The following is a 21,814-nucleotide window of genomic DNA, read 5'->3' on the forward strand; positions in this document are numbered from 1 at the left end:
TCCTCACAAAAACTCTTTGAAGTTACATTAACACCTTCCTCATCTTACAAATGAGATAAGTGTTTTGCCCACAATGACACAGCTCCTAATTGCTGAATCCAAGATTCAGACCCAGTCTGTCTGATTCTGCTCCATTACCGGGTCTCCATTTCACTGAAATCTAAGTTTATCCATTACACATTTGTACAATTGAGTTTACTTTCAGTTATGTGGAATTTTAAAAAGTATAACTGTGTAAGAGTTTATTCTCGACTTAGTTATACTCTATAGCTTGAAAGGTATAAATTATAATTAAATTTGCACAGGTCTAATAAAAAAAAGTGTGTGATTTATGGTTATGCTCTTCTACCCCCCTTATTGAGCGTCGAAATATTTTTATATGTACTCGAAATGGTTGTGTTATGGCTTTTATCCTTCTGGGTTCCAGCAGCCAAGTACTTATATGTAAGACACATTTACATAGTCATTAATTCAGGAGATCATAGAATTTGGGCTGAGAATCTCAAAGAACATCTAATTTAATGTCATACTTCACACGGGAGGACATGGAGAGTCAGGTTAACTGAGTTGCCTACGTTATAAAGTTAATACCGCCCAAGTAAGAATTAGAACCCAGGATTCCTAATTTGTAGCCCATCTACCGATGAATAAACTAGGAACTATAAAGGCATAAGCCAGAGAAAGATAAACAATGCTTTAATTTATGAAACATTTACATGTTACAAAGCAAGTGGTTCCATTAGATGGGCTGATTTAATGTGATTACATGCTTTCTTTTTAGTAGGAAAAAATGGTGGCATCAAAGGGTTTGCTCAAAGCTGAGAGGGAATCAATGCTTTGTTGTATTAACCACTGACTTACCAAATTCAGAATAGGCAGTGGTTAATGTCCACAAAGCTGCAACACTGAGCCACCTGATACAATCTGGCCCACTCACATGGTCTCTAACCAAAAAATATCTGTCTTATGAAAGAAACCAACCAAAGGACTCTATTCCAGTTGACTTTTCTAGTGGTCCTGGAAATGTGGTCAGAGATTTAGGCAAAACCAATGCATCAAAACACAATTACAATCAAATACAAAATGAAAGTACAGTAAAAGGAACCTAGGAAGCCAAAGAGGAGGAAATGAGAATGAGATCAGGAAATTCAGGGACCAAAGAAACCTGTCAGTCTTTGAAGAGTACCTCCTCAAACATACATAAAACACCCCTAGAATTCTAGCTCATCCACTCATGTTCTTATCTCCAGTTTTTCATTCAATACTCTCCTTCTTTCAGAATATATGGAATTTGGCAGTAGTGTGTGTGTGTAAAAACATACCCCCTTTTAGAATCTGCTAAACTCTATGGACCTTCTTCCCAGATTACTTATATGCACATACGCGGTAGGCTCAAAAAATGTAGTGAATGTTTAAATTGAAAAAAAAATTATTATAGTAAAAGACCATTGCTATTAATCCCCCTTAAAATACTCCCCCTCACTTCAAACACACTTATCCCATCATTCTTGCCACTTTCTGAAGCAGTTCTGGAAGTCCTCTTACATGAGTGTCTTTAGTTGTGCTGTCATAGCTGCCTTGATGTCCTGAATCGACTCAAAATGTTTACCTTTCATGGTCATTTTGACTTTGGGGAAGAGCCAGAAGTCGCACAGTGCCAGATCCAGTGAATAAGATGGATGAGGACACACCGTAATGTTTTTATTTGACAGAAATTGCCGTACCAGCAGTGATGTGTGACATGGAGCCTTTCCGTTGTGATCAACAAATAAGGTGACTGCTGCTGCCGAGTTCCATCAACAGAAAAGCAGGGATCTTGAATATGGGAAGTGGTGCATCGAACCTTAGTAACAGTGTGTGATAAGTTTCAACTTGTTTGGTGCAGTCAGTCGGATGTGAGCTATGGTTGAGAGAAGGTGTGCTTTAAAGTGTGCCGAAAATCATCCTCCATCATGACAACTCTCCTTGTCACACATTGTTTCTGGTATACGGCAATTTCTGTCAAATAAAAACATGACCGAGTGTTCTTATCCACCTTATTCACCGGATCTGGCACCGTGTAATGTCTGGCTCTTCCCCAAAGTCAAACTGATCATGAAAGGTAAACATTTTGAATCAATTCAGGACATCGAGGCAGCCACGACAGCGCAACTAAAGACACTCATGAAAGTGGACTTCCAGAACTGCTTCAGAAAGTGGCAACAATGATGGGATAAATGTGTTCAAAGTGAGGGGAAGTATTTTGAGGGGGATTAATGGCAATGTATCTTTAAGTGTAATAATTTTTTGTTGTTGTTTAAACATTCACGGTGTTGTTTGATCACACCTTGTACGTCATTTTCTTGAAATTCCAGAGTGTTTGTAGCCTTGTCTGAAACCTCTCTTTGGACCCCAGTGTAAGAGATTGCTTTCTTTTCTTTCAGCCCACAGATGCTTCCTGTGGAAAGAAGAGAATCCTAAGTCTTGCCTAAAAATTAGGGAGCATACAAGTTATAACAATGTGGTAATTAGGTGGTTGCTTTTCTTGAGTGTTGACATTAGTTATACCTCTCCTAACCAGAGGATTTGCAATCCTCATGCCCCAGACGGTCAGGTTTACTGGATCTCTTGGTTGGATTTCCGGGGAATCATGCTTTGTGGACTTGACTACTTATCCAGAAACACAGGGCTGTCTCTCTGTAAGAAAGCACCGTGTCCCAGTGCCGGCTACACACTTGCCAGCCGGTCTGGCCCAACTATGTGAAAGGAACTTTATCAACAAGCCCACACCAGGGCTGTTTAGAGGCCTGGGCCACTTCCATTTTTTGAGGCCCTTGATATATGGAAAAATGAAAAAAAAAAATGCCAAAACAGGGTTACAAAAACAGGGGTATACTTTAAATGTTTACCTTTAACAACTTAATACTTTTAATACCAGAAACATATAATTGTGCTATTCATAAGTTAGTTACAGGATTTATAAAAATGTTAATTTATGGCTCACTACAGGCAGTGTGGTCTGGTCAAAGGACCCAAGTTGAGAGTGTGCAAAGAAGGCCTCCTTTTAATCCTGTCAGTCTATCTCTGGGATTGTATTTATAACCTCATTTGAAAATGACTTCAAAGGTCTAAATTGGAAGGTCTTTATGAATGTAAGGCAGAGTGGCCCTGCTGGCACCCCTGGAGAGGATCCACAGAAAACTCTTCTGCAGGAGGAGCTGGGTTTGCCCGTTACCAGAGTCCCCTGCCTTTCCCTCTGACTCCCACCCTTCTGCAGAAGCTCTTGTCCTGGAAATGCAGCAGCACAGTCAGCGGCCTCACCCTGGATCGCTACAAGGACCCAAATGGACCATCTATGCCATAGCAAGGGTCCCAGGAATGGTCATTTGTCCTCCCCAGGAGGACTTCAGCCCTTATTATGGTACTTTGAATTTCTTTAAAAGAGCTTTATGCCCCCTTTCTTGTCTCCCTTGAAGATAAATCTCAAAATGCAGCTGTTCTTTTCCAGGAGTAGCACGTTGACCTAGGTTCACAGCTAGGAGTAACTGTGGAGGGTAGAAAAAGAGTCACCGAAAGGGAAGACTAGGGAGAGTAACAGTAACCCTCAACAGGGACAGTTTTGAGGGTTGGGATGGGAGGAGAGACCAACATTGGCAGAGAGGCAGGTATGTGCCACGCGACTGACTGAAATCTCCATCCGGGTGCTTTGCAGCGGCCTCAATTCTGCAGAGACTATTGGGCATTTTTTTAAAAAAATAATTGATAGTTTATTAAAAAGCTTGATTTAAGCATCTGCAATGGTGACTTCAACCTCGCCTCCTGGTTCAATACTAATGAAAATAATCCGCTTCACAATCTTAGAAGAACTGTGCGAGTCAATGAGTTGCTTGTGGATCTTCATCTGAAAACATTCCTAAGGCTTAGAACCTTCCCCATGGGGAATTTTCCTTGTAGTGATGCTCAGAGTCTTGGTTGGCATCCCAACTGGTCCTTGCACTTTGAGATTCTTTTCTTTTGTGCTTCTGATCAAGTCAGCACACACCTTCTCTGAGGATTTTACGTTGCAGCTGGTTAGAGTCATTGTAATTCGGTGAATCACCACTTCTGGTTCCATGGGTATCTTTCCAGTGTCTTTAAAAGCCAGAGCTGCAGCATGTTTCCTGACCAACCAGTTCCTCAGTGAGAGCGAATAGCGAATAGCGGTGAGTCAGGTGCAGGAGTGGGCGGAATGGAGCTCCGCGTTAGCTGTGACCATCCTCCTCCAAGAGTTGTTGGGCATTTTTAAAGGAACTTAAATGTTCTCACCAAATAATAGATAAATATGTGAGAGGTGAGGGCTGTGTTAACTAATTATATGGAGGGGGGATCCTTTCACAATGTATACATACACCAAATCACCACAATGTAACTTTGAATACCTTACAATTTTATTTGTTAATTATACCTCAATACAGCTGAAAAAAAAAAAAAAAAGAAACAAGAACTAAGGGGGGAAAATAATAATTTTAGCCAGTGAGGCAAAGCACCCTTTTACAGGTATCATTGCATCCCTTAAAATTCTCCCAGTTGGATATTCAGTTCTCCTCTAACTATGTTGAGCTGCCCAGGCAGCAAAGAGGCATGGTCCAGCCCTTCGCTTGCATACCTAGAAGTTATCCTATCCTTTCATCTGTATCCTTGTAACTGTCCATCCTTTTGTCTACGTACCCACCCATCCATCCATCCATCCACCCACCCACTCTCCCACCCACGAAACCAACCAACCACCCAACCAGCCAACCAACAGACATTTATTCAACACTAGGTACCAGGGGTACGATAGCAAACAAGACAGATTTTTATCTTTGCCTCATTGAGGTTACAGTTTGGCAGATTTTAATCAAACATTTACTTAATGCCACCTTCACAGTCCAGAATTTGTGTAAATCACTAGCTTTAACTTTCACTTTAAGTCCTGATGTCCTGTTTGTAAAATTGGAATGGATGACCCTCCCACACTTAGGAACCCATTCTAGACATCAAATGTCAAAGTTGGGATGGGAAAATCTACAGATTGTGGTGCCAGAATAAATGTCTTCTGATTTGTTTATGTGTGTATCTCTTCTCATGAACTGTCAATTACTTGAAGGCAAGGCCTGGATCTTAAGTTTTTGATGGTTTGTGTTAAGCAGTGACTGGCACATAGTAGCTGCTTACTAAATGTTTGTTGAAAGAATGCCTTCTGGGAGGTCAGAAAGTCTACCTTTAAAGCTACTGCCATCACCTTCTATCTTCAGTACCTCATCTCCTACATCTTGATGGGGAGGAGAACTGTGGCAAACCAGTGCGCTTGTTCAGTCCTCTGCACAGCGGTGCAACCCTTCCTTTAAGAAAAAATGGTTCAGAGAAGCCAAAATCCATCTCTCCATGTCTCTTGCTCCCAGCACAAACTTGGAATTCCAGTAGGTTTTTCCTGTAAGCACTTATGTTGGGAGGAGAGCAACTTCAGGGGGCTCTCCCAAGGGACATGCCTGGTCTAGGCCAGTTGTGCCCCTCACACTCTCACTTTCTGGAGCACCGTGAATTTGAGAGTTGATTCCGTCTCTGCCATTGTCCTAGGACCCAGGGCAGGATGGTGTAAATTGGGAAATGAGTGCAAGCTCAGTACCGTCCCGATGTGACGTAAGGAGTGTCTTCTAAATTATTTAAGATCTGAAAATCTAAATTATTTAAGATCTGTTTTCTACCCTGGGCAGATGGTCGCTTTCCCCTTAATAAAGTGTGTCTGACAATCACACTTTATTGGTGTGGTTAGGAAAAGAATGTCGTACACTTAGGAAAACATAATAATTTAAAGAGTGACACATTTCAGCAAAGAAATAAAGCTGTAGACTGCTCTGCAAAGAAGTAAAACCATAGGAAACCATTACTTCATTGGGACAAATATTTTGTGTCTTCAGAAATTTCTTACTAAAAAAAGCTGGTGAGTTCTAGGGCGCAGTGTGTGTGTGTGTGTGTGTGTGTGTGTGTGTGTGTGTGTGTGTGTCTGCACATACATGGAAGTAGCCTCCGTCTGACTTTTTTAGGGATATTCCCTACTTACTACCTTGTAAATATTTAATATGATTCTGTCTAACATAGCAGTTTGCACCTAGGCTTCGGTCCAAGCTTCTCCTTGGAAATCGTATTCTTCATTAGCCACCGTGCTGAAGTGTCAAATGAGTAATAGTTTTCACCAAGGTCTATGTAGTGTTACACCCACTAAAATTTATAAGCCCCACATTTCCACTACGGTAAGGGTTAAATAGTATTCCGTAAGATGCATTTCATGAACCATATGGAGAATTCAAGGGTGTGCCACAGCGTGTGCAATAGCTTTAATGCGCGATTTTACAGTTTTCAAGTGCAGAACTATTTGGTGTACTATTATGGATAATGTGCAAATCCCATCAGCTCACACCGGTAATATTTCTAGAATTATTTTAACAAAATGTTGGTCCCCTTTCTTGTTTGGTGGAAAACTAAGGCTCTGTTTTTCCGCGTGGAGGAGCGTGTTAATTCAGATTTCCCTGTGGTTTATTTTCCAAAATTGATACTTTTTCACACATAGCCTGTTTTTGATGTTTATTTTTTTCACGACCCACCTTTACTGACGAGAGAAAAGATGGTGAATAGCTGTGCATGGTTGCTAGTCAGTCTGAGATGAGTCTCAAGGCAGGAGTCTCTGCTGCTAAATGCTGAGATCTAGTTCCGACTGATCCCTTTCCTCCTCAGCAAAAGTGAAAATGAGAGAGAAGACTGAGAAAGGCCGGAATATGGGAGGCTCACTGGGAACTGAGCCGTTCTCCTCTGTCATCTCAGTACGTGGGGAAATACTTGGTAGTAATGTGAGCTGCCCTTTGTTTATAATACACACAGTTCATTGCAGCAATCTTTATAAGCCCCCAATGGCACTTAATAAATATGAGAAGATACGGGCTTTCTTGATTACTTAGATCTAAATGTTTATTCAAGCTTTCATGAGAGTTTTTCTTCTTTTTTTACACAGGGTTCTCTCCACTGAATAAATGTCCATTTTAAACTGTAGACTCAGTACATGTGAAACAAATTTTCACAAGACCTAAGTTCATTTCATTTGTAAATATATTTAATAGAGGTCAGGACTGCTTGTTGGTTATGTTAATTAAAACGGGATTTTTAATAAACCAAACTGAAACAATTTTTAAGTGGTTGGATTGTGTCAAAGAATTTTACAATTTGTAAAAGACATTGATATAAAAAAAAAAAGAAATGAAAAGAGAAAGGGTGGCATGAAAATATTTCTGAGGCTGTTCTTAGTCATGTAGGATTAGCAGTATTTTCCCTTTGAGTGTTGATGTTGTATGGACACTGGAGACAGTTGTGCACTGTGGATAGTATTACTGCAACGGAGGAGAGGGAAAAAGAGGTTTGCAGCAGAGCCTGTGGATGGCACCCAGCCAGTGCCCTGAAAAATGGCAAACATGTCACAGCTAACAGCTGGATGCAGAAATATTTCTCTTTAATTTGGATGGATAAAATTTTTTTCACAGCAGGGCACTCTCAAAAGAGTACAACATCAAAGAGGGCGGGTCTCACCAGTCAGACATCAGCTGGCTCTAGGATAGAACAAAATGAATGAACTGTCAGGACTTTTCCAGCATATATGCTTCTGCCAAGTGAAAAGTTAAAGGTTCAGTGGCTCGTTCAGATCACAGACAAACTCCTGATAATGGAAGCCTAATTCCCCAAAGTCTTCCTCTGATCAGCAGACAGAGGATGTCTGAAGAGGACTCCAGATTGATGGATGGCAGGCTTTGTATTGATGGCCGCCGCCATCCCTGGAGATAAGTGGGACTCACCAAATGCCCAGCAGCTCTTGGGAGCTCCTGGATCTCTGTGCTGGAATCCTGAGTCACCCACTCTCTTCTGCTAGCCTGACACTTAGCAGCAGCTGACCCAGTGTGACCAAAATACCCATTTTAATTTCTTCACATGGCCGGCTCTCTGATGTGGGCTTCACGCACCCTACCATGGGTGTTTTACAGTGTATTGACACTTTTCAACTGTTTTTCTGATTACCATATTTCAGTCTTGACTTATATGTTAGTATTATCTGCAAGCTCAACATAAACCTCTAATGATTTTCTAATATTTCTGGGACTTGATGAATGTGAATTGACAAAGTACAGTATATAGCTTTATATCAGCATTACTTAAAATACAGCAATGGTGTATATAACCATTACTCATTTATTTTATGGGGTGTTTATTACTTGACTTTTGAAACCTCGTCTCAAAATCTTGGCATTCCAAACATTCCAAAATATTCCAAACCAGAGTGAGGGGAAAGAGTTTTCTTATTAGAAATATAATAACAACAAAATAAGCTGTTATTGTATCTAATAGAGGGAGGAAGGAGAAATCATTGAAGTGAAAAAAAAACACACCAAAAACCTATAGTACTATATATTTGCGAAAAAATTTGAAAAACTGACCACAAATAAATATGGCCACACTAGATAGTATTTGCTTTAATAAAGAGGCTTTTATTGTAAAGTACACATCTTTATCGATGGACTTACGCCTTGCCCACTTTTTTGCCTTTCCTGGTCAGCATGGCACATTGCCAGTGGAAGGAAAATGGTTTTACACAATATTGGGGAGCTGTGTCTTTATCCATTGTGTGGTTGCTTTGTGTAATTTTTGCTAACAGATTAAGTAATTCTCACTCAATTGACATTTACTCTGAAAATAGAAATTTGATATATGACATTGTTAATCATTCTGAACTTTTTCATGGCCCTCATTGGGAGAATTTCACATGCTTTTAAGGAGAAAGCTCTACTATTTCTCCCTGATGGAATGTGAGAAAAAAGCAACAACACGACGGCCTGTGGTTCGGGAGGGTACGTCCTTGTCACACTCACCACCTGTATGATGGCGGGCAAGTCGTTTAACCTTCTCAGCCCAAAGTTTCTTAACCTATGAAATGGAATAATGTTCCAACCTACCTTTCAGGTCAGTTGTAAGGCTCAGATTAGCTTGTGAAAGTATTTTATAAACAAAAATCCCACACAAATGTGTATGACCTAGTCTTTAGCTGTTGTTCTTACTTTGTGTTCAGGTGAAGGCAGATCATCTCACTCATTTTTAAGGGTATTGCTTCGGGGTCTGTCTTCTCACACCCGGATGTAGCTTGATTGGAAAGTTGAAAAGTGAAGGGGTTAAGAGACCACAGTAGTGTGTGGTTCTGCTGTCTTCCTCTCCAACGTGGGAAGCAGAGCCCGGAGGCGCTGGCTGAAAGGGCTCCCTATGGATCTGATGGTCCACACTGCCACACACAGATGTCCCCTTGTCATCATCCGGGCACACTGGATTGCACCGATGGCTCACCTGCCTTAAACATGTCTGTTGTTCATGTAGCACTGAGGCGCTATAAGTTGGGGCCTCCTCTGGCCAGAAATGTCAGTGGCTTCAGAGGTCAAGCAATCCTGCATGTTCAGTGATGTTCAGTGAGAGGTCTGTTGCTGTGCTGAAGCCACAATAATTAAAACACTTGTAATGACTACCTGTTAGTTACAGATATGCTCCAGGAATGCTCTTAAGGGGGCGATGGCTGCATGTGTCTCTTGGATGACATTTTTATAGCACTGTGTTACACTGAAGACTGATTAAATCTACAAAATGGAAAATGTAGGACTGAAGAGATGCTTCCGTACTGTTCTCTAGGTAGTGTTCATATTCATCCAGTGTTTTTAATATTTTGTTTTGTTTTTTGATAGACTCATCTGGGAAATAAAAACACAAATTAGGATGACTGGTTTACTCCTATACGTCCCTTATGTCATCCCAGTTTCTCTCTCTCTCACAACAAAAGTTGATGTCCTGGTATGTACTAAGCCATGTGTAAAGTACTTATGGGTAAATTTCAAAAACATTTAAAATGCATTTCTGCCCTCATTGAGCTTATGTTCTGGTAACCTTAGCAAAAATGAGTTGGCATACACTGCACATACTGTCTTGTTGTCAGCGGCCCCAAGCAGGCTGACATTTCTCATATAATTATAGTGATGGCCTAAGGATAGTTAATGCTCTTTGGCCTCTTACTGTGTTCCCAGAGCCAATTTAAGTCCTTTACATATATAAGCTCATTTGATTTTTATATCAGCCCTTTGACATAGGGATTATTATTAGCACCATTTTTTCAAAGAAGGTCTCAGTTTCCTCAAGAAGTTAAGTAACTGCCCGAAGTCACATGGCCACCTGAGGTGGTGCCACAATGATAGCTCATAGGTATGGGAGCCGACACCCATGTGGGTGCTGTTAGCCTCTGCACTTTACCCTCTCCGGTCACGTCCCAGGTATGTATTCACTGATAATACTTCAGAAACTTTCCACTACCAACCATACTTATTAAAAGTGGAATCGTTTATTTAGCAACAGAGGTATTCTGGTTTTCACCTTTCACAGTCAAAACGATTTTGTAGCCCATAGTTATCCATAGGCACAAAATATTGCACCGCTGCCTCCCGACACAGAGGAATTTCACAGTGAAATTTATCTTGGCAAACAGTGTATTTTTCAATTGAGTTTCTCAAATTACTAATACACTTGATTATTGAAACCCTAATTTTATGAGTGTTACAGAACAGGTGGGACCGTATAAAGACAGTGTGGACAATGGGTAGAGGAGATCTGAGAAATCATCTTTGTGTCTGTTCTTCCCTGGACCCCCCCACGTGTTGTGAAAGGACGTAAAACTGTGCTGGGTTTTCAGGTCCAAACCGGAAAACTCGCAAAGACCTTTTCTCAGCCCTTTACTGGGGTAATTGTTTAATGCATTTTAATCCTTATATGAAATTAACCCTTGCATTTCATAGAATTAAAAGAAGTTAGGAGGATGTCCTATTTTCCTTAAAAAGCCCAAGTTGTTAGTGTTTAGAATGAAGTTTTAATTGCATTTAGTGGTGATTTCTCCTCAAGTTTTGAATAAAATCTGAGATTTTTAAGAAGCTGTAGAATTATTAGGAGAATTCCGTTCAATTCACTTCAGTATGTTTTGAGTTCCTCCTGTGTGCTGGGCCCTGTGTTAGATGTTTGGGCATAAAATGTGCTCCCTCACATCAGCTGCTTAGCAAAAGCCGAAGGAGGCTGGCATTTTAGTACACAATCAAATGCTGGCGTCTGGGGTCTCGGTGCAGGAATATGCCAAGGTGTGGAAACGTAGGAGAGGGAGCCTGAGATGTCTCCCTACTCCCTAAAAATCGGCTAATTCCTTTCATACAAAACCTTTGAATCTCACCAAAATTCAGGGACCTAGGTTCTGGGAGGAGCAGGTTACTGTTTCCGTTATAATCCATGTTCCTTTTGTTAAGATCACTGGCTGTCTTCTGGGTGTTTGTAGGATTAAAGGAGACGACGCAGACCTCAGCACACGTCCAGTGGGAAGGCAGAGGCATGGAAAGGTGTGAGGAGACCTGCAGACTAGGCCTCATTTTGCCACTTGGTCTAAGTCACCAACTTTTCAGTTCACTGCAGACCCTTGGTGATGTCCTAGGAACCATCTCAGAGAGCAAGGGTGAGGTTGGCTGAGCTGCTGGCGTGTACCTGGTGAACTTTCTTTTTATCTGTTTTTATAGTGGAATCATATTTAAGTCTTCATTGAATTAAAGGGGATAATTTGTTTAAAAATCTCTTTGAAAGCCTCTGCTGGTAAAAATGAAAAAAGGGAATGCTTCCCTCAGCTCCCTCACTCCCTGGAAAGCTACAGCGCAGAAAGTTTGGCTCGCGGTCAGCTGATGGCTTCAGGGCAGCACAGCATAGGTGTTTGCAGTGTTTCCAGGCTATCAGGTCAGAGGGTTTTCCTTGAAAGTGCCTCCAGCTGTAACAGACTGATTTTCAGGGGTAGCAATAATTCCTTTACAGCTAGGATGACAAACTTAAATGAGGCCAAGCAAGTACGTAAAAAATGAGTGAAGTAAGAAGCATGTAAGACAGTAGGGAGTGGTAGGGACTACGGGGAACTAGAAAAGCTCGTAGCTGATCTAAAGGGGGGCACTTTCTTTTCCTCAGCTTCAGTGGATTATGGTCAGAGATGGGTGACCTGTCTTTTGGCTTTTCCAAGAAAAATTAGAAAATATATAAAATTTCCAAATTTTTCAAACACGGAGGAATAACAATGTTGGTCAATTGCCTGAATTCAGCCTGAGCGCCACTAATTTACAAAACTGTCTTTAGAGGAACTGGTTGCTCAGAGTCACCAATATACACAAATCTTATCATTCAGAAGATGATTTTCTTGCTATTATGCTAAAATGGACCCAAGTCATCTCTGGCTTACATTGTTTCTGTGATTATTATTATTGTTAATGCAAATTGACAGCGTTCACAAATGACAAAGCCCTGAACAAGCCACTCATGACCAGCGTTTGTAACACACACCATCGGTGCATTTTCCACTCATGCTGTTCTCATTTAAAGTAGATTTTTGTTCTAGGAAAATAAGATCATGGGACAGAGTGGTGCTCTATAATATCCAGGATTGCAATAAAAAAAATGCCTTTGTGTGGTGGTTTTCAGTCAGTGCCGTGTATGGTTTGTAATGAGCAAGAACTTGTGTGATCATTATTTCCACCACATATGTGGCATCCCAATAAATATTATTGGGTTGAAAACTATAAAAATCCTCTTAAAAAGGTAAGAATTAGCCCTTCCGTTTACTTTCTGATCCCACTGATGCAAGATAAAAGAGAACATTCAAACCATAAACAGTGGTTTTAAAATAGCAACAACAATCACAAAAAAAATCAGTGGCTGATAATGTAGTGATACATATTGCAAGTATTTCCCCAGTAGGATAACACAGAGACACTTTTTAACCTTGGGTAAAATAGTCAACTTTTCTATTTTAACAACGCATGCAAAAACTAAACTACAAAGAAATAAATGGCTAGCTTTTCTTTTTATTTATTTTTCTCCCTTTGATTTTTTTGAAAAATAAATCAGAAAAGCACAAAGTATACTATATAAATGCCAATGTACAGGCCACCAAAAAAGTCAGTGTTAACACTTTGCCATATTTGCTTCAGATTTTTATTTATTTTTATTATTTATTTATATATTTATTGCTTCAGATTTTTTTAAAAGAAAAATGAAGCATTTCAAATCAAGTGTTAGTTCCCTTTGTTTTTCTAACATTCTCTTCTTTCCCAAGGGCAGTACTATGATGAAGTTATTGTTAATTCTTTCAGTGTTTCTTTTCAGAATTTTACAATATGTATAGGTACAGAGAGATAGATATATTGCTATATTTATTACAATATATGCTATTATAAAATATACTATTAAGAGTGTTAGTTTGTATATTTTTAGATTTTAACACACAGTATCATATGTATCAGTCTGCTACTTGCTTTTCTCAATCAACATTATGTTTTGATATTTATCTACATCAACTGGATCTTAATACAGCGGATCTAGTTAATTCATCTTAAATGTTTTATACTATTTTATTGAATAAATAAACCACAGTTTGTTTATTCTGATGATTCTAATTATTTACTATTGCAAACAATGCTAATATGAATGCCCATGAACTTGTCTCCTTAGGCACATGTATCAGATATCATTGGAGTAATTCCCTAGAAGTGAAATTGCTGAGTCATAGAATATAAGCATTGTCAACTTTATTTCGATATTGCCAAAATGTTCTCCAATGTGACTATGCCATTTTATACTCCGTTTTGGCAATGCTGGTACTAGCTTTCTAAAGCAAATATGCCAAATATACTTTCTACAGTTTTGAGGATTTTTCCATTGCAGAATTAAACCCTTTTCCTACCAAGTGTCTTGTGTGTTTCTTTATACATATTTTCCCTACCTCCAGAGGGTCATTTGTTCGACTTCCTTAGAAAGAACAAAGCAACTATGAAAACTTTGGTAGTTCATGTTCATTCAGGATAAAGTCCAGGTTTCAGCAGAACTATGCTGTATTGAAGTGTTTGTTCAGAACGAATCTTTCCCTCATCTAAACTTAACTTTCTTGCCTTTGGTATCACTATTTGAACGAATAAAATTTCTTACCTTTCAACATTTTCACAGGTCCTGAGGGGATTGCCTACACACTTTGTACATGATTTTCAATATTTTTCTGCTTATTTTAAATCTTTTCAAAGATAATGAAAACAAAATAATTCTTGGGCTTGGCATTAATTCGTCTCCTAAATCCCTTAAGTTTTTAGACCTATTAGGAATTTAACTTAAAATTTCAGTTTGAGTGTCACACAAATGTAGATGTTAACACAACCTCCAAGAACAACTTCCTAAACTTGAAATTGTTGCTGCTACTCTACACTGAAACCTGTGAAATGTTTCCACTTGTAGTTCCTTCTCACATAGGAGGCAGAAGTTAGCGTCTGTCTGGTACAGTCGATGGGTATAGGCATGGTGTACTTGTGTAGTTCAGTTACATGCAGAATTTCACCCCCTTTTAAATTGTTTGTTTGTTTTAGCTGAGCTCTTAAATGCAAACAAAGTTGAGCTAGTGATGGAGAATAATAATAGGGCCCAAAGGAGTACCTAGAGCCTTTAGAGAAATCATCTTTAGTTCCTACTTAGCATTCACATTGGGGTATTCTGGTTTACCACGTTTTATTCTCCTTCTGCTAGAGGAATGGACAGCAATAGGCACCAGTGCCTTCTGGCCCATTGTTTCTCTTTTAAAGAACACCGAGTAGAACCGCACAGACCAGAAAAGGCCCAGGATTATCTTGAGCCAAATGCAAAGGCACACATGTTTGGCCTCCCTAAATAACTGATAGGAGGCACAGACCCCTTTGAGGAAATCCCACATGCTGTGAATATACGTTGTCGTGACTTGACATTTTATGACATTTATGAAGCTTTTTTATTTGGGGTGGGGAGTTGGGTGAAACAGATGTCATCAGATTTGTGTTTGGAAAGATCACTTTGGCTATGGTTTGGAGAATAGGTTGGAGGGGCCGGAAGAAGCTGCAGGAAGAGCAGTGAAGAGACTGTTGCAATACTTCAGGGGAGAAAGGAAGCTGATTTGGGCAAGGATGTTAAGTGGAGAGGGAGAGATGGATGTACTTGAACAGTTTAGGAGGCAAATTCAACTGGATTTGGTGATGGCTGGGCTCAAGGGGCTGAGGGAATCAAGGTTGAATGAGTTTCCTCAACTCTGATTGGGTACATGGTTATGGGTTATGATGAGGTACGTGGGAGTCTCATCAGAGCTTCATGTGACATAATTTAATACCAGTATTAGCTGAAGCCAGGGAGGCTCAACCTCATGCCATGTGCTGCATTGTGTGATGTTTGGAAAAAGCCTGACAAAGAGCCATCTACTTTTCCTCAGGCAGGCAAAAATTGTAGGATTCCTGTAGTCACAATATACTTAGTTTAAGGAGGTTATTGTTGAAACAAGCGTGTACAAGGAAACACTTTTTATACTCATTTTCAAGACTGACTGGCTAGTGTCTGGTGTTCAAATGAGCCAACGCTCAAGGTAGCAGCCACTACAGATAAATGTGAGAGAGTTTTCCTCGCTGTTGAGGATATTGGCGAGAAGTACAAAGGAGAATTGTACTTCTGAAAATGCCTCATAATTGTTTTCATCAGCAGTCCTCATGGAAGGTTTGTTTGTAGGGAAAGGACAGGGCAGAGGGCTGGGTCATCAACATTTTTGGCTCCATTATAGATAAACAGCAGCTTTTAAGGAACCGATGACTTTGTTCAGTGTTGCATGGCCTGTCAACAGCAGACTCAGGGTTGAGACGTTGAATCTTTGAACCAGCTTCTTAAAACAAAAACAAAAAAACAACAACAAAATAACTACAGTGTAATCTAATGTAAATACGAAGTCTGTTATTAGATTGCTCATGTAGCGATGTATCCACCACATGAAACGTGTCCATTCTCTGCTATCATCCCCAAACTGGGAATTGGAAGAAGTCACTAATTTGAAATACAATGTAATCTAGGAATTTATTCATTCTTCTCGGGCTATATTGGTTCTCAGCTGCGATCACTCTGGCATGCTATGCAGTCATAACTTCTCAAACAATTGTCTTTATTAGATTGATGTCTGTCTTTGTTTGTGGGGGTTAGTGGAAAGGTTGAGGGTAGAGACAAATGAGTTCAAGAAAAGAAAAAAAATCAGCCATTTAAAAATGGTGATAATAAAAATAAACTGTCATCACTAAGCCCTTTGGCCCCCAGAATAGAAATACTGAGCTAATTTAATATGAATGACCATACTAATTTTAGGGCTGAAAGGTAACCTGTGAGGTTCTCTGTAAGATACATCTCCATGTCCAAAGGGAATTGGAAAGGCTGATTAGCAAGAGTAAGAGACATGCATTCTCAGGATGCTCTGGGAAACACCTCAGCAGCTGCTGGGATCTTCCTGCTGATTTTATTTGCAAAGGTCCAGTTGTACCATGGTCCTTCTGTAAACTATACCCCTTGCTTCCTGGCTGCCCCTTGGACTGGGGATGACTTTCTAGAACACATGTAACCCCTGATCTCCCGCTAATGTAGATACCACGTCCCACCCAGGGCAGACCTGGTATCTGGAAGTGGGAGCCACCTGCCTCTGGTGTCGGCACCAACTCCATGGCCGCTGGGTTGGCTACTTGTCATGCATAAGACTTTTTGTCCCACACTTATTGCCTGGTTTGAACCAGACGACATTTCCTTGGATGTGATCTTACAAGAAAATCTGTTGGAGATGACCTAAGGCAATAATTATTAGACCAACCTCAGTGAAGACATTTAAATCCATATGAAAGTTTTGTGGGGGGGGGTTCCCCCCTTTTTGAGGATCTCTCTTTTTTGATGACTCCTCTCCTAATAGTTTCAGGTCCTGACAGCTGAAGTCTTACATCTTCTGTGAGGTGAGAATCCATTTATTTCACGCAAATCAGAGTCTGTTTTACTAGTTCTGTAGCGCCATAACTCTCTCACTGCCTTCTGCTAGGTGTAATGCAGCTTGTTGAACAGACGGTTACTGCCTCGAATGCCTCTGAACAGTTAATGTGTTTGAGACTGGGGGCCTTTTATGTGGACGTTCCAGCTATGTCAGAGTGGCCTCTCCTTTCAGCTTGCTTTGTTTATCCGTCAGCTCATTACTTAAGAGTAGCCTGTCAAAATTGGTTAAATATTCTTTGGGAAACATGGTCACTCACATCCTTGAAATACCACAAATATGTTTAATACAGGGAAGATTGGCTTGATAAGAAAAATATGATTGACTTGCCTCACCAAAAAATATCTTCCTGTTATTCCAGTGGAGTTTCCACAAGCATCCGTGAGCACGAGCAAACCTAAGGGCAATAAATGTCTACAGCGAACACATAAAGACACCAAGGGAAGCAGGGAAAATGATTGCTGATGATTCATTCTAACTACTTGACCTTCTGACCTCTTCCCTAGATATATGACCAAGATGGGACACTACAGCACTTTATTGATGGTGGGGAACCTAGTAAGTCGAGCTGGATGAGGTATATCCGATGTGCAAGGCACTGCGGAGAACAGAATCTAACAGTAGTTCAGTACAGGTAAAGTATATCTCAATTTACCACTTACAGAGCTAAAGCCCGTGGGCTCGCATATGCAAATTCAGGCTTGCTGCTCTCGTTTTTTGGAAAAAATTCTGCAGGAATTTTTGCAGGAACTCTGCAAGGACTGGCAGTGAGTTGTTTGCTAGGGTTCTGAAATTGCCTTAGTTCTTGAAGCAGCAAATTTCATGAGCATTCAGAACTAAAGGTGCTAGTAGAAGGCCCCTGTCATTCAGTGCACATGGTCAAGTTTTCTTCCACGTCCTCGCCTGAACTTCCACCATGGCCCGAAGGAGCCCAGCAAACCCACTGATGTGGGGCAATTCCCCACAGCAGATGTGGGCACACACCCAAACAGGAGTGCAGAGATTCAGCCCCAGGTCCTTTGCTCTCAGCACCTTCAGGCCTTCTCCCAGGGGAACAGTTTCATTTGCACGAAGGCCTCTCAGCCTTCCCAAGATTGCGTTTCCAAAACTGGTATGCTCAGCTGCACTTTGCGAGCCAGAGTAACCTCTCCTGATCCCTAGGAAGGTGCCGAAGCATTGGGCTTTGGCCCTTGGACAATTCAGAATCTGTTTCACGTGATGAGGTGGCTCCAGATCATAGGGTTTCCCGAGATGTTTGGGCAAAGCCCAAAGGGTAAGAAAGATGTGGTGGAGCCACCCCCATTTCCTAGAGTCTCAGAGGGAGGCCTCTGGGGGTGGGGCCTGAGAAGCAAGGTGGATTCCCAGATGCTGAGTCACCTCTGCTCAGTGCACCTGTTGATCAAGCTTTTGCATTTAGTGCTATAGAAACCTGGAGAGGAGACGAGAGGGCAGAAACAGATCACATAGGAAAAAAGCCCTACCACTAAGCCTTCTTTTCTCAAAAATCCCTCGAAAACATGTGCCATATAAATATATGACCTCAGTTATAAACAGCCATGTTCCCTTTAGAATCAGAAGCAACTGTTTAGCTTTATTAGGCACCACAGACACATCAAAGCAGAAAGCCCTGAGCTTGGCGACTTGGAGTCCTGCCTGTGGCTATTTATTTTCCTTTCCTTTTCTTTCTCTCTCTCCCTCTTTTTTCTTTTTTAAATGAAGCCTTTAGAAAAAGAAGAAAAAGTTTTATTCCCCTTATAGGTTAAAGGCTGCACAAATCTGGCTCGCTCTCCGAAGGTCTCCAACTCCAAAGGAACATATTTGGGCAGCATGTGACTTTTCACTGCCTTGGTTTCCTATGCAGTTCTAGTTCATGAAATAATGGTCCAGATGAAATAGTGCACGACGGTATTTGGTTACACTGCCGTGCATGGGCTTCCTTCACCTTTATTGCAGCTGCATTTTTGTCACGAAGATTTTATGAAACTCGGAGATAGAAAATTAGTAAAGATTGTGCTTGTCCATTCAGCAAGAGAGAGTTCTGCTGGTTCTATAATGAGCACCCAGGGAGCTCTTGAGGCGAATTCTGAATTTGGGCAAACAAGAAACCCCTAAGAGGAAGGTGGGCATGAGTAAGTCATTACTTATCTGTCAATATTAAGTGGATTTTATAGCTCCCCTTTCATGATGGCACTTAAACTTCAAGTTCTCTCTGCCGATCTGTTTTCGATTACTTCAGATCTTTATAAAATGAACTACAAAAACACAATTTAAAAAACTGGCATCCATCACCAGTGACCACGTCCAAGAGTAAGAAAATAGAAAAGTTGGACCCTGAAGAGCCAGCCTAATTTTTATTGTACATGAATGTCCTCTTCACAAAAAGTCAGCTGGTTTAGATTCATTCTGTTATGATTTGTAATATCTAAATGGAATTTTCTTCAAAGCGCCCTTGATTGATTGACCCTTAGCTGAACGTTTTGTTTTTATTTGGAGACTGACAATAATGTTTGTTGGCATGTGTTCTGCTTCAACTGCGTTGGGACGCCATGAAGCTATCTTTATGAGTCATCCAACCACAATACTAAATACATGTCAGCAAAGGAAATATTATCTGAAAAGGGAAAAATCCCTTTGATGTGCTTCAACATGCAGAGATTTCTGCGAGTTTTGGAAGCTCTGCCCGCTTGTAAGGAACGGTGTACGCTTACACTTTTTTTTCTTTTTTTTTTTCCCCTTTCGGCCTACTCCGTGCCTCAGAAGACCACCCATTGCTCGAAAACAGTTCTGCTCTTTCAGCGGCAAAGTGTGTCATTTGGTTTTAGCACATTCATTTGCCGGGCGCTGTGTTTATATTAAGGGAAGCCAAACCGAGAGATGAAATGTTACAAGGGTGAAGTACAAAGTAGACTCAATTTTTCTCAAGTTAGGAGATGCCAGTGATTTATAGCTCGGCTCCAATTTTGATTTTTTTTATGTAGCAGTGGAAAGAATTAATAAAATGCACAGCTCTTGGAGATGCGGAGGGAGGAAGGGTAGCGAGGTCCGGACAACTGGCTGGAGTTTTTGTCAGATATTCATAGAATGTTGGGAAAAAACATTCTGCTTAGCTAGCAGTGCCCTCGTGAGACAGAATGGCAGCAAGTAAGGAAAATAACAAGATAAATGAAATTTTTGCAGCTGCAAGTAAAATATTGAGAATCTGCACTTTTTTATTGATCTTTATGATCCTATTGCCAAGAGCCACTTTGTGGTGACAAAATATGTTGACAAGTGCATATCTCACTGCCATGAAAAATGTGGTGAAGGATTCGCCTTCTGTCTGCAGTGTTGTACAAGGAACAAATTGCCCTGCTACAGCCAATTCCTTACAGAAAGGCTAAATTTAAGGCCCACCAACCCTAAGCACTTTTATCTTGAACTGAGGCTAATATTTGTAGCAATTCTTCATTGAGAAAACCAGTCGCGATCTCATATATATATATATGAGATCTGTGGATTTTTAACCTGTGGATATTTCTTTACAGTACCAAAGCTGTTATAAAAAATGTTTATTTCTTGGTACCTTCACTCTGTCATTTCAGAGTGTAATCTTTCAGCCAGAGTAAAGTGCTCCTCTTGTATTTATTGAATCGCCATCCATTTCACATAACAGGGTTTTTCTCTTCTGTATCAAACTTTAGAAGGAAGGCAATGGGGGCGATTTTTATTACTCTCAATCCTTCTGTCACAAAGCTGTTTAATTTTATTACAAATTTGAGAACTCCCAATGCCAACTTGCAAGAATACACGTAATGCTTTTTCTTCAAATAAGAAATCAATAGTATTAATTTATATACGAGGCACCAGTGTCTGCAATTTGCCAAGAGAGAGAATTTTCTCATCAGTGTGAGGTGGAATTTTTTTTTTTTTTAAATGAACTCTTCTATTCTGCTGTCTCCTGGGCCAAATATCTCTCACTTCAGCCAAAACACTCTGTGGAGGGACACTGTGGAAATAAACTGTGAGGTATTTATCATACTGGGTTACAGGCTCTAATTGGTTGCTGGAAACGCTAAGGTGGGTGCAGATTTTATTACAAACAGAAACTGTCTAGGTGGAGCTGGGCAGAACATTTTCGGGGCAATAAAATGTGGATGGGGGCACGTGAGTCCTACCTCTTACTAAGCTGGGTTTTCTTTTGTTTTGAATAGGTCGAATATATTCTACCGAGCCTGTATAGATATTCCCAGGGGTACCGAGCTTCTGGTGTGGTACAATGACAGCTATACGTCTTTCTTTGGGATCCCCTTACAATGCATTGCCCAGGATGAAAACTGTAAGAATTTATTTTAGCTCTGAATTCACATCTCAAAATACCTATTTTAAAGCTAACTTTGTAAGAGTGTTGTTTGAAACTTCTGAAATGCAGTTCACTCTGATATATAATGCAAATGTACACAAGTCTGTTCCATCATTTTCTTTTCCCTGTATGTCTTTTGCTTTTTCATCTTGACTTGTACAGGCCAATCCTTCTTCGCCTGTTTACAATGGCAAAACCTTTATTAGAGGTTTAAATAATTTGTAACGTCAGTGTTAAGGCAGCTGGTATTTACTGAGTGCCTACTATGTGTCTGGCTCTGTGCTTGCCACGTTTCAGGGTCACAAGGGCAGCATAAGCTACAGCTTCTGCTCTGAAGGGACACACAGTCTTGTTGGAGTCGCACTATATGCAAAAATGAAGTAATGAGAAAACAATGTCCTTTAATCAGGAGTAACACCCTTCCCGTCGATGAGGTGTGCTTCCTCCTAAATAGTCATTGCAATGAGAAATGGCAGTAAAAATGGTAGACATTCGACTGAGGAATTTGTGTCTCTAAATTTCTTAGTTCACATGAACCATGTAATTTT

General features: G+C 40.5%; 1 protein-coding gene and 1 pseudogene across 2 annotated transcripts in view; one reads left to right on the forward strand and one right to left on the reverse strand.

Moving 5' to 3' along the window:
* Window positions 1–21,814, forward strand: part of PRDM6 (PR/SET domain 6) — a 96,279-nt gene that overhangs the window by 47,425 nt on the left and 27,040 nt on the right. For both annotated transcript variants that reach the window (XM_074328556.2, XM_019728038.3), the window contains 2 exons: window positions 17,434–17,561; window positions 21,118–21,242. In XM_074328556.2, coding sequence (XP_074184657.1) covers window positions 17,434–17,561; window positions 21,118–21,242 — 253 coding nt within the window. The remainder of the gene's footprint in view (window positions 1–17,433; window positions 17,562–21,117; window positions 21,243–21,814) is intronic.
* Window positions 3,764–5,569, reverse strand: LOC109445568 (small ribosomal subunit protein uS10 pseudogene; annotated as a pseudogene).

Source organism: Rhinolophus sinicus, chromosome 3 (assembly GCF_057876585.1).
Source record: "Rhinolophus sinicus isolate RSI-liver-muscle chromosome 3, RSI-T2T, whole genome shotgun sequence".
NCBI classification, from domain to species: domain Eukaryota; kingdom Metazoa; phylum Chordata; class Mammalia; order Chiroptera; family Rhinolophidae; genus Rhinolophus; species Rhinolophus sinicus.